The sequence below is a fragment of the Monopterus albus genome, unplaced genomic scaffold (genome assembly GCF_001952655.1).
Source record: "Monopterus albus unplaced genomic scaffold, M_albus_1.0 scaffold32.1, whole genome shotgun sequence".
NCBI lineage: Eukaryota > Metazoa > Chordata > Actinopteri > Synbranchiformes > Synbranchidae > Monopterus > Monopterus albus.
In genome coordinates this window covers 1,558,279-1,572,114 of record NW_018127912.1, presented here as the reverse complement: position 1 = coordinate 1,572,114, position 13,836 = coordinate 1,558,279, and the positions used below count along the sequence as shown (strand labels likewise).

Below are 13,836 nucleotides of genomic sequence, written 5' to 3'. Positions count from 1 at the left end.
TGTGAAAACAAAGACGGGCCAGTCCACAGCTAAGTGCTTTTTTGTTGTTGTTCTTGATGGTTTTTTGTGGGTGTTGACTTGAAAGGCTTTTTGCATCTGAGATGGAAAAATGAGCGGATGGGCAGGAAGATGGGGGGAAAGGAAATACACAAGTGTTGAACCTCATGAATAACACATGAGGTTTATTGGACTTGCTTATAAATTTTAACCCCAGTCTGTCATGTACATTGACAGGGTCCTTATTTGGAAAACTCCCAGAATTTCCACAGGAGTATTTTTCAAATGTATGAAGAATAAAATGCTACAATTATTTCTCATTCATATTCAGTGAAAATGCTGCATATCTGTATTTTCAAGAAGACATATTTGTGATTATTTATGTAAACATTACTGGCATCCCTGACTCTTTAGTTTGTGAAAACATTCATGCGAGTTGCTAAAAGCATGAACAGGAAATAAGTTAAGGCAATACTGTTAGAAGACACTGTGGAAGGACTTTGGAAAGAGGAATGCATGATTAAAGAGGACAAACTGAAGGTGTATGTAATTTAAGAGTAAAGTCAAAAGAGCTGGCAGCAAGGATGAGGAGATGTGTGTAACACTAAGCAGCTGGATGAAGTAAAAGAAGCTGGGAAAGAAGGAATGATAAAAAAAAAAGATACGCTTAAGACTCAGGCGATATAAGTTGCATGTGAAAATAGAATTTCAAAAAATATTATCAAGAAAAATTGGAGAGGATGTGGAAAATGAAGGGCACATATAGCAAAGATAAAGGTGGCGTTTTGAAGGAACTACAGAAGGCCTGCAGAGAAGGTGAGAAAAGATGGGACTGCAGAGACACTAAGGTGTGAAGGGGTAAACAAAGATGAGAAAAGAAAGAAAATAATACACAGGAAAGTGGGAGAATCCTTACGAAGCAAATAGCAACTAATCCGAACAAACCAGAAGAGAACTGAAAATGATGACAGAGTGGAGAGGAAGAGCTAGAGGGCAAATATAGTTCACAGAGAGACTGAAGAAAAGAAAATGAGACAGAGAGAAATTCTGAGAAGGTGCAGTCATCAGTATAATGAGTCCAAGCAGGAGAGAAGAATTAATGAGGGTGGCACTGTTTTGCATTAAGTAAACTAGAAGCGAGCTAATGAAAACATTTAATGCACAAGCTCAAGGCTGCCCAACAGGAATGCTGGGGGTGGGGCGTATGTTCTTGTCATAAATTACACTGATATTGTGATGCCTTGTATTTGACTGTATCACATAATGTTGAATTATAGCACTGTTTTCAAAAACTTAATATGCTGGTATCATATTATGGTGTATTGTGCTCTACAATTCTAAAAATTGATCTGATAGAGCTGGCTAGAGGACAGACGTGACAGCAATCACGCTGAATGCGGTCAGCTCAGGGAGATTATCAGGGAGGTGACCTGTGCCCCAGTATTCATATGTTAAAACAGGCCAAGAAGTTCAGCAATGACTCATAGATAATGCAAGAAGTCAATCTTAATTTATAGCCGTCATCTTTTTTTCATGACATGACACAAAATTGGCTGATTTTTTTCCTCACCAGGTCGTAAAAACAAACAAACAAAAAAAAAACCAAACCAAAACAAAAATAAACAGTACTTTGCTCTTTGTAAAACTGCAAAAACATCAGAACCATACATCCCTAGAGGAGCCATTTAAAAATGTAGATTGCCACAGTACTCATGATATAAAACAACTTTAATTGTGACTGATAGTTTTGTTTTTAATTTTAAAATAATTTTAGAATGAACAAATGTGGTAATTATCTATGGACAGCATCTTTTAAAGCTTGAATTGTTTAAATGTATGTATTAATTGCTTGTAAATAGGGTGAACTACAGTTTATTACAGTTAATTCACTGCAGCCATTACATTATTATGTCATCTCTTTTCTTTAATGTTTATTTTGTTTATGACTGCTGTATTTATTTTGAAAATGTGATTAACTTTGTTTATACAGTTTGGGGCCTACCTTACCTTTATATATCATTTCTCTGAGTTATCTCAGTAAAAGTCGGTCATTACAAATTACACGGTCATTTAACACAAATATGAAATGAACATCTAATTCCACATAATGCCTAATTTTAAAATCAGGTTTCCACTGTTAAATCGCATCATAGTACAATTTAGGGCAACCTCGGCACAGTAGCATGTGGAACCTGTCATTGGATGCCAATAAGAGGGGAAAGCCCTGGCCATCAGGCAGGGCAATCCCAACCCTGCACTCCCCTGGGGTACCATCCAGTGTCACATTCAGAGTCCATTCATTGCAACCTACACAGTGCTTTAATCAAAATAATGATGCATATAAATATTATTGTGGCAGTATTTAAAAAATAGGGCAACACTGAACATTGTAAGTCTAAGTGTTATTGCCACGACTTAAAAAATATCTATGGCTACTATTCTGGTTAGTATCCGTCCTTCTCGCTACCTTGTGCTCAGTGGTGGAAGAAGTACTCAGATCTTTTACTTAAGTAAAAGTAGCGATACAACAGTGTAACTAATACTCTGTTGCAAGTAAAAGACCTGCATGCAAAATATTACTTAAGTAAAAGTACAAAAGTATTAGCATCAAAGCAAAAAGTACTAAAAGTAGTCATTATGTGGAACGGCACATTTCACATTCCTATATATTATATTATTGCCTTATAATTATTGATGCATTATTGTTTACATCACACTTAATGTTGCAGCTGGTAAAGGAGGAGCTAGTTTTAACTATCTTATACACATTTAATTTGAATTACTGCTGGGTAGCTTGTGAATTTTCCACCATAGATTAATGAGGTCTTATAATTATACTGTATTTGTGTTAATCTGGTTATGAAAAGTCAAATGAATGTAGCGGAGTAAAAAGTACAATATCTGCCTCTAAAATGCAGTGATGTCAAAGTATAAAGTAACAGAAAATGAAAATACTCAAGTAAAGTACAGACACCTCAAAACTGCACTAAAGACAGTACTTGAGTAAATGTGCTTAAATACTTTATACTACTGCTTGTGCTTTTATTCTCTATCATATGAACAAGTAGATGACCCTGAATAAACACGAAGCCATTTCGCCTCTGAAGATCTCAGCGGTCCCGTCCGCCTCGCCGCTACTGTACTTGTACATAGTGCGCGCTACCGTCTCTATTGCGCATGACTGTACGTCGTAATATGAAGTAGGCCTCCTGTTTTTCTCCCCAATCCGGAGTCCTCCTGGCCCCCACCACCTCGATGCAACGTTCAAGTAAGCAAAACACGAAGGCTGCTGTCGAGTATTCGCGAAGGTAAGGATTTGGAATGCATATCCAAGGCCAGCGGTGGTTGCAGGTTGTCAAATAGCACGGCTCCCGTGGTCGGGTACACGGTGTCTTTTAGCGTGCGGAAGCGGACGGTCTGCATAGGAGGCTTCGGGACTGTTTCCGCACGCTCGAGGTAGAGCAAGGCCCAGTGACCCACATTCGGAGCAGCCACTGTCTATGTGAATGCGTGGGCGAGCGTGTGCGCGGAACCCTCTCAATGCGTGTGCACGTTTGTGCCAAGGACCGTGTGTATGTGTGTGTATGTATGTGTGTGTGTGTGTGTGTGTATACATATATCTGCCGCGAAAATGTTTATACCATCGCTGATTTGAGACATTTCTCGGCCAACGACATTTATGTTCTTGTCGGATTTTTCGAGGATCTTGTCCCGCTCTGGTTAAGGCTCATTCCGTTCCTGGTGTTTGGGGACGAACGGTAATATTTGAGAGATTATTTTGTCTTCAATGTCAGTTGTTGCGTGACAGCTTGAGGCTCGGCGCCCGCTTGCTTTGATAGACTGGCATTCCTCTTGTTTATTCCACAGACGTGAAATGCTTTAACTGTCGTAACTGTGCCATTCAGTGTTTGTGAGCGTATCGGGAAGAAACGCGGATAGTAAGAGCACTATGTCTGACTTAAATGGACAGTTTTTTGGCAGCAAGCTTGGTTAGCTTGCTAGCTAGCTATATGGGTTGCTCTCATTCGGTTGTATAACGAACACCTGTGGCACTGAAAGGTACATTAAAACGTTACTGTGCCATTGTGATATCTTATTGTTGTTTTGGTCTACATAGTCTCCATTGGGCTGTGTTGATGGGTTCACTGTTTATTCACTGGCAGTGGTGCACAGTGGGTTGCATCGCCCGATGAAGAAGCCCTCAGGAAAACATGATTGTAGGTCAGGCACTACTTCACACAGCAGTAGCTGACCCGGGACCACCACAGGGTCACTAAGATTGTTCAACGAAATTCTTACATTTCCAGCTAACATTTGTACAGTTGGAGAATTTAGACAGTCACATCTTACAGGAGGATCTTAGAGTTCACTGGGACACAATGAGATTTGAGTTTTCTGGTGTCCAGCTGGTGTCAGCGACTATTCCACAAGTTTGGGAACAGAAATGAATGACTGTTCAGCAAGAAATCGCATGTGTATTCACCCACAGTGCTGAAATGTAGAGCTGCAACAATTAGTTGATTGGCCAGATGTCAGGAAATTAATCTGCAGCTACTTTGATAATTGAATAAAATGGCAAACACCTTTGGGTTCCAGCTACTCAAATGTAAAATGTGGATTGATTGCCAAATAAAATAGGGGTTTTTGGAGTGTGGATCATTAAAAACGAGCCTTCTGAGAATGTAATCTTGGACTCTGGGAAATTGCAAAGGCTCTGAGAAACTGATGGACATTTTTGGATAATTTATAGACAGAACATTTATTAATATATTGTTTGCTGGTTGCATGCCCAATTTCCTGCTTTTATTTACTTATTTTCTATTTGCATCAGCACATATTTACAGTGAACACAGGGTGAGTAGAGAGGTTTGTAATGGAGTCTGTGGATTTTGTGTGTGTGTGTGTGTGTGTGTGTGTGTGTTGCAGATAAGGTCTGGTTTACATGAAGATTTGTCTGTGCCTGCAAGAAGGGGATATAAAAGTGCTAGCTTTTCCTGCAAAGAGACATTCCAGAAAGTAAGTTGCAAAAATTTCATCACAGTTTTTTCATAACTTGGTCACTGTGCTTCTCAAGTCAAGAAATAGTTATTAAAGCATAATAACTGATTAGTTTGAGGTTTTCTGTCCTGCATTATTATGTTATTCAGACTCTAAATACTTTGTGGTCCATAAAGCTGGAATTTCAGCAACTTTCAACAGTCTAAATATATAAAAATCTGTTTAATTATTTATTTGTTAATTCATTTATTAGTAAGTTGTATAGAAATAATGTACTAGCCATAAAACCGTCACTACATGGGGGGTCTAATGTAATATATGCTAAATGACACTGAAATTGGTAAAAACAAACACATTCTGATAAATCAGTAAATGGTGATCTGCTGTGCTCTTTGAAAACCTGTTGGTACAACGTTATGTTTTCCTTTGGTCTGCTGCATCTCATGATAAAATACCAACTTAATCAGTTGTTTATAAAAGTGAGCTCTTCTTGATTTAATGCACACTATTTGATTGTACATGTGGAATAGCAGGTTAGGAAACAGGGTAGAGAGAGATTTTCCAATAATTACAAAATAGTAGAATGCATCGATGGCAATTTTCTTTATTTATTTACTTAAAGTCTAATGTGCCAGTTTTCTCTTGTTTTGTAGGGAAGGGCTATATTGAAATTCAATATATCATGATACAGAAATGTCACAAAATATATCACTTTGTATAGTGATGCATATTGTGTGGTCTCCATCAGCAGCAACTTCATATTTTTTTGTAAATAAATAGCCGAACAGAAAATGAGTCACTATATCTGGTTGTTGTTTACATAATCAGAGCAGTGCTCGAAAAGGGGAACAAAGAGGACTACGTTTCAAGTATTCCACAGCTAGTCATACATTGTCATTGAATTTTTAATTGTATCGCGATTGAGTTGAATCGTAGAAGAAAAAGTCTTATTATCCCATCCATTTCCCTTTGTAATTGATAGTATACACAAACAGTTTTGTAACCCTTTCTTTAATGAAAACTTAAATTAAAAAAAACAACAACAACATTTTATTAAATTTTCCATCTTTCTTGAACTCTCACTCAATTAACTTTAACATATAAAAATGCTCCAGGCTATAGGACAGTCCTTTTTTTTTCCTTTTTTTTAAAACAATCCCCCAACTCAAAATGAAGTACAATATTTGTATTTCTCCAAACGTAAACAGGTGCAGCAGGTGGCCTAATAGAAACAGAAGAGTGTCTGTTACATCAGTCCTACTGAACATGCAGTTCCTTTTAAAGTGTGTATAGGTTTCACAATGGGGTGGATACACTCTACTTATACATGCCTTTTAGGTGTAGCCAGTAATTCCCTCACTGTGTACTATTGGTTAGAGTTTATGACTAATTTTCCCTTCTCCAAAATGTCTTTGTAGGCTCCTCTGTGTGTTATTTGCACACTAAGCGCTTCCAATGAGTAAGTGAATATGCACCTGGTATGAGTGCGGGGTGCACACGGGATGTTACGTGCTGCACACACTATGCTTTCGGTCTGTGCCACTGTGTGCATCATATGCACCATTGTGCTTGTAAATTTGACCACAGAATCAGATTTTTCAGAGTGATCGGCTGGTCACCGGTCATGGCTGCTCAAGCTAAAAACTGGCCAATTCCGATCTCTGATTGATTGGTGAATCTTTCCAAAGCAGGATTGCAATAAATGAAAACAAATCACTTAATTTTGACATTCAAATATTGGGGTGAGAGATTTCTCAGAAAATATCAACAAAATTAGCTTTTGAATTTTTCTTATATGAAGGTAAATTACATAACCAGAAGTCAGGTTTCTTCACTACCTCCTTAGCACTAAAGACATAAAATTGATGAAAGCTGCCCCCAGAATGACCCAGTGACCTCACATGACCTCAGTTTTTCACTCTGATTTCTCCCGCAGGTTTGGTTGACCACCATGTCTTTCCTGTTGTCTGGTGACCTTCCGTGACCCCTATGACCTCAGCGCCACTTTTTATTCCAGACTCAGCTTTGACCCCGAACCCTTCACACAACCCTCTGAGAGGTTAACCGACAGCGTGCATAAGTTGCAGTGGGGTGAGAAGTGACTAAACACAGATGCGCACAAAGCTGTGTCGTTACAGACTTAAATGAGATCATGAAAGAGTTTAAAGCTCACTCATGTAGATCGCTCTTCAACTGAGTGTATCTAATTACACTGTATTCAGATGTACAGTACAGTATGTCCCCTACCACATGCTGCAGCATATGTTAGACTGTTCTACTGATCACAAACCTGACATTTGTGTTCTGATTCAAGACACAGTTAACACTAGAAATATTAGTTATTATTGAAGTATAAAGGAAGCCGTTATAGTAAACCAGTTGTCTGAACGTTATGGCTGTACTTATAATTCTGATTAGCATTGGAGAATGACTTTCTCGGTGAAAAACATAACATGAGTGTCCAGTTACAAACACATACAGGAATACTTTTTATTATAGCGTGTATCCACCAGGAATTAGTTTACATATTTCTGTAGACTTGGCCTGATCTAATTTTAGGCCGCATCAGTTAATCTGTTTGTCAGTATGAGTGTCTTTTGTGTGTGTGCATGCAATTTTAATTGTGTTACAATGGAAGCAACTAATTAGGGGTTTGAATTTGATTTGATTTTATTATAAGGACATTATTTTCAGGTTCTTTCTCTGGTGCACTGTGTGTGAAATCAGTCACCCTTGATTTCAGTCCTCTGGCTTGTGATATCAATTGAATTAAGTGGCAGTTAAGGTAATATAATACTTGTTTTTCTGTCTCTCCAGGTGGTCTTCCAAATGCCTACCTCACGCCTAAAGAGCAATTCACTGCAGCCACAGCCCTGATCAGCATACACCATGACATCAAGCATGGGGTATGCTGCACAACAACCATGCACAACCAAAAAACACACACTGTGCTCACTTTATTAGCTAAATCTGTATAAGCTAGCACAATTCAGTACAACTACTCTACCTTAAATGTAATGTTTTGACACATTTTATGTGTAAATTATGTCTGTTGGTGAGATCATAGTTAAAGTTGCTGTTGTATTGAATGTTTAAATTTTTTTCTCCTCCTTATGTACATACATGAGGGGAGCAGAATATTAGGAACACCATTACAAACTGTAACCTCAGTGATATATTTAGATCAATACCTCTATGACACTGTCAGCAAAAACAGAACATTGCCAGCATCATAAAAGTAGCAAAATAAATAAATATTGCATGCAACAATAAACTTTTGACAGACTTTCTTGCCTTACTGGGCATGAAATCGAACACATTTTAAAGGTATTACATAGCAGTTTTAAACAACATCAATCAGCACCAGGTTTTTTATTTGACTTATTTTATTTGACCTAACTTAATTGAATCTTATAACGAACTTGCGTTGTTAAAATGAGGAATCACTTGTAACCTTCTTTCTCTTTTTTTGTATAGCCCAAAAATAATCTTGCTCCGTCATTAGCTTTTATTAACAATGCATATCTGCGTTTAGACTGGAAGTAAACATCCACACACAGGAAAGCACAAAGTGAGTTGGGAAAAACTCTAAATATTTTTTTTCCTTCCCCTGTAGGGATGATTGTAGCATCTTTGATGGGTTGATGGAAGAAGATGAAAAGGACAAAGCGAAACGGTAAAACACCACATGGTATTTAATGGATTGTGTCTTGACCAGACCTACATTTGTAGATGAGAATGAATAAGGTTTTAAGTCCTGTAGAGAATAATCATTTTGGACAAAAACAGAGCAAAAAATCTCAAAAAGTTATGACTGCATAACATTTAGAATCTCATTTGTCACTGTGAATTTGATTGTAGCGTGTCCCGTAACAAGTCCGAGAAGAAACGGAGAGACCAGTTCAATGTCCTCATCAAGGAACTTGGCACAATGTTACCAGGCAACACCAGGAAGATGGACAAGTCCACCATCCTGCAGAAAAGCATCGACTTCCTATGTAAACACAAAGGTCAGAGGTTTCTAGCAACCTTACCTCACTTCCTGTGTTTGTCTTGAACAAATCACAGAGTGGACATTTCTTCTTCTATTTATAGGTTTATCATTAGGCTCGTTCAAGATGAACTGTGCCTCACGCAGAAAGGGAATGAGAACAGGTGGTGGCAGCAGAGGGCAGAAAAAGCAGGAGTGAGTGTGGATATGTGTGGTTGTCTGTCTCTAAGTGTCAGCCCTGTGATAGACTGGTAACCTGTCGAGGGTGTACCCTGCCTCTTGTCCTATGTCAGCTGGGATTGGCTCCCCGTGACCCTATTCAGGATAAGCGGTATAGATAATGGATGGATGGACATTATTCAGTCATCAAAATACAGTAGTGACATAAAAAACGTCTTCATTATTGATCTCTCTAATAGACTGTTGGGGCTTCACATCGGTGCAGATGTTCTTTTAGGAATCTTCACATCCTATATACTGTAGGTTTTTGTGCCACTTACACATCAAGAATGAAATCGGTGATGTTCATATTGTCCTCTGATTAATACTATCCAATGGCATTTTTCCATTAGTGCGGGTCAGCCCACTTTTATCACGCAGAGCCAGGCAGGCACAGGTTGACCTTCATTTCCATCTGTTTCTAATAGCAAGGGGTTAATCATTCTGAGTGGGCCCTGCTTCCACCCAGGACTGAGTGGGGCCGAGCTCTGCCTTCAACAGAGTTGGCTCAGACGCGATTGGCTGAAATGTTGCACCAGAGGAAAGTCCTTACATCCAACATTCACTTTTTATCTGTAATTTCACTGCAGAAAGATTTGAAAATGAAGTTTCTCACTTGATTGTCTGATGAGGGGTTAATATAATGCCTAGTGCCACACCCACAGCGCAAATTATGTGTTTTATTGTGCAGTGGAAACACAACCGACTGACTCGGGAGCAGTTTAGCATGACTCTGCCTTGTACACCTCAGCTCGGCAGGAGAGGTCAAAAAAAAAAAAGCCAATAGATTGTTTGCTCATACAATCTGTATTATAAAATGACTGTACAATGTTTATTCTGTTAACAGAATTCATGTACACAGTGCAAAATTAGGATTATTAAATGTTAATCTCTCCAATTATGCAAAAAAAGTTTCTAAAAGACATATTGTTAATCCAGTATCTAAACCAATCAGCTTTTAAAAACGGATGAGAACAAGGTGTTTTTCATGATGCCCTGAGCAACTGCAGCGCCTGGCTCCAAAAACTGCAGCCTCTTGTGATATTATCATTACCTGTATTTGCATGATGCCAGAGCATGTTGGGATTAGTTTGGACGGAAAACTAACTGGCGTGCCTCTGATTGATTCTCAGCAGGCCTGAATCTTGAACGAGCCTGTTCACTAGTGTGCACACTGTTGTCAGTGCTTGTTTACACTCAGTCATAGAGCCTGTCAAATGGAACATGTTTTTACTAATTACTAGATATGGGTACTATGTAAAGCACTTCAGTTAATTAATCTTTTGCCTGTGTATTGTTGACATAATATATCACCATATTATCCTAGTTGATCACCACCTGAACACTAAGATTATTTTGTGCTTGGGTTACTACTCCTTGGGACCGTTTCATATTGTTGTGCATAATTAGTTATCACTCTGAGCTTTGAACTGTCAATACATTTTTTTTTACCGTGTTATTGCCTGCTTTGGTTTGAGTTGTCTTATTTATTTCATCATGTTTTCCTCACTTGACTGTTTTAGTCAAAGAACTGTATTTAGTCTTCTTAAAATTTCAATTCCTTTCTCACTCTTCCATCAGAGATTGCAGCCCAGTCGGAGTCGAGTGAGATCAGGCAGGACTGGAAGCCTCCATTTCTCAGCAATGAAGAGTTTACTCAGCTCATGCTGGAGGTCAGAAAGCTCACGTTTTGTACTGTAGTCCTGCCCCTTTGCAGTAGGTGGCAACAGAGGTGTTACATCCACCGTTATGTTACTGCCATGTACGAGCGATCATATCTCGTTCACCTCAACAATTACACATAGATTTGAATACATTTCTTTTTGTACAAGCTGCTCTATTATTTAGTTTTAAATCTCCTGATTTAAACAAAGTCAAAGTCATAACTTTATTTTTTTTTTTTTTACCTGTTGTAGAACAACATTTCTCCTTGTCTTTTCCTTCATTATCAGGCTCTGGATGGGTTCTTTATAGCAATAATGACTGATGGGAACATCCTTTATGTCTCTGAGAGTGTTACCTCACTACTAGAACACCTACCGGTGAGAAACACTCGTTCTTTCTTTAGTCCTACTGTGTATTACTCAGCCACTGTATTGCAGAACAAGCTATTACAGGATCAGATTGAACACGTCAGGGTGACCTGTGTGTTCTGAGTGGGGTTTGGTCTTTCTTCTGATTTTTGTGTGTGTGTTCTCATGCATGCATGTATGTGTTTCACTAGGCGGACTTGGTGGACCAGAACCTTTTAAACTTCCTGCCAGTTGGGGAACACTCCGATGTGTACAAGGCTCTGTCCACACACCCCACCGACTTAGAGAGCCTTAGCTCTGATTATCTGAAGAGTCAGTAACACCCAGTCATTTTACAGCATGCTTCACATTTCTTTCAACTTTATCCAGTAGAAATGTCTTGTAATAAGTACTGTGATCAACATATGCTTCTATGAACAGGATGCATAGCTTGGGACTGTATTGTATAATTAAAAATCAGAGAATTGCGTGTGTTGACCTTAGTTTACAAAGAAAATTAGGCAGAACAAGGACAATTAAAGCCCCATGTTTATCCCATTGAGTATAAAAAAACATTGTACATATCTCTGACAAAAATTAAACATGCTTAAAGGTAGTATATGGTTTTCATATCACTACATCTTCTCCAACCGGAACAACTAAACAAAGAGCTATAGTTGATTCTTACTGCAGTGGTTCAGCAACATACAGGAACTCGTCAACATCTAACACGTCTTCCAACTCTGTGAAACAAACAGATATTGGATACTAGGGACCATGTGTCTTTTTCTTGATACAATTTGATGCACGATATTGTGTGTATGATTCGGTTCTATCACGATACAATTAAAAATTCAATCACAACAATGTGTGACAAGCTGCAGAATACTTGTACTTTATTTCTCTTCCCCCCCCCTTTTTAGCACTGGTTTGATTATGTAAGGAACAGCCAGGTATATTGACTTGAATTTTGTTAGGCTAAGTTGCTAGTGTTTGGAGGCCAAATGATATATATTGCTAGACAAAACGATACATATTGTGCCATTTTTATATTGATATATTGAATGTGAATATATTTTCCCCATCCCTACTGTATACTGCAGTATTTGTATTTTCAGTACCCCTTTTCCCTTCATTTTTCTGTTTCTAGGTAAAAATCACATGGAGTTCTGCTGCCATATACTACGAGGGGCCATTGACCCAAAAGAAGACCCCGTCTACGAATATGTTAAGTTCATTGGTAACTTCAAGTCACTCAACAATGGTAGGTCACTTATATGTGTTATTGCATGAGAAATTTTACATCAGCTAAATAACATTAATGTTAAGTGACAATCTCCTAAAAGTTAAAATATTCATCTCTTTAATATTTTCCCTAACAAACATATGTTCATGGGAAAGTGCACCAGTACAAAGTAACAAGCATGTCTGTACGTCGAGCCCATCTTAAATAGAGCAACAAAGATTATCAAAAGGACAATGCATGTATTTTTCAAAGTGTCATAAGTCACTCACCTTGCGTGTGGTCATTCTGTGCTTTACCGGTGAAGCCACACACACCCACACTGTACACCCTGTGACTTTGTTCTCTGTTGCGTAGTTCCTAATGTGACGAGGAACGGTCTGGCAGGAGTATTACAGCGATCACTTCAACCTGCATTTGATGACCAGGTGTGCTTTGTAGCCACGGTCCGGCTGGCCAAACCACAGTTTATTAAGGTACACTGCAAACACACACACACTCAAACATGCAGGCAACAGTGTTTCTGCTGGTAACATTTTTTTGGTGGTACAACTCCAAAATCTTTGCTGCCATGGCAAAAAAAAAAAAAAATCTATCCAAATAATCTAGTGTCTAAGTGACTTGCCAGAGAGCCCATAGCGAGTACAACTAATAGAACTTCATTCTATCAAATATGTCTCCAGACTCCAGCACATACATGGAACTATTGCTGTCCAGCTCATTTCTGCTGACAGTCATTCTAATGAAGGCGATTTGTCCTCTGTCCTTGCTCATCAGGAGCTGATGACTGACAGCTTTCAATCCATATACTGTAGCTGTAGCTATTAATATGACTATAATATAATTGTTATGTGTTTGTTCACTTCCATAGAGAGAGAGGAAACATGGATTAGGAATGAAAGATAGAGCTCAGAGAGGGACAGATGAGTAGACAGGAGGTAGGACCCAAGTGTTCAGGCTGAGTACATCATGGGGGGGACTTTGCTGCCACGCCAAACGTTTTGATCCACAGGAAACACTGCAAATAATATCACACTGAGTCATTAATTTATGATTATGTTAGTATTCCTTCTGTCTAATTCACTGTTGATTTTGCTTTTATGTTCATAGGAGATGTGCACAGTGGAAGAGCCCAATGAAGAATTCACCTCCAGGCACAGTTTAGAATGGAAGTTCCTCTTCTTGGACCACAGGTACACATAGCATGCAAACACACACATTTAATTGTGCATTGCTCCTTAAGCTGCCAGTGTGTACTTCATCAGAAATTCTTGTCAGATGGTAGAAAAGCTTCGGAAACCCCCTCCTCATAGCCTTTCAGACAGCAGATTTAGTGTGTGTGTGTGTGTGGGGGGGGGGGGGGGGGGGTTGGTTTT

General features: G+C 38.8%; 1 protein-coding gene across 12 annotated transcripts in view; it reads left to right on the top strand.

Moving 5' to 3' along the window:
* The first annotated feature begins 3,080 nt into the window (after positions 1-3,080).
* The window catches only part of clockb (clock circadian regulator b), a 21,601-nt gene continuing 10,845 nt past the window's right edge, over positions 3,081-13,836 (top strand). For 2 of the 12 annotated variants that reach the window (XM_020596999.1, XM_020596990.1), the window contains exons 1-12: positions 3,089-3,305; positions 4,924-5,013; positions 6,932-7,086; positions 7,813-7,901; positions 8,612-8,671; positions 8,857-9,005; positions 10,787-10,878; positions 11,158-11,247; positions 11,430-11,550; positions 12,368-12,481; positions 12,818-12,936; positions 13,571-13,653. In XM_020596999.1, coding sequence (XP_020452655.1) covers positions 7,885-7,901; positions 8,612-8,671; positions 8,857-9,005; positions 10,787-10,878; positions 11,158-11,247; positions 11,430-11,550; positions 12,368-12,481; positions 12,818-12,936; positions 13,571-13,653 — 845 coding nt within the window. In that variant the 5' untranslated portion in view covers positions 3,089-3,305; positions 4,924-5,013; positions 6,932-7,086; positions 7,813-7,884. The other 10 variants (XR_002274667.1, XR_002274666.1, XM_020596996.1 and 7 more) reach the window with 10 other exon arrangements.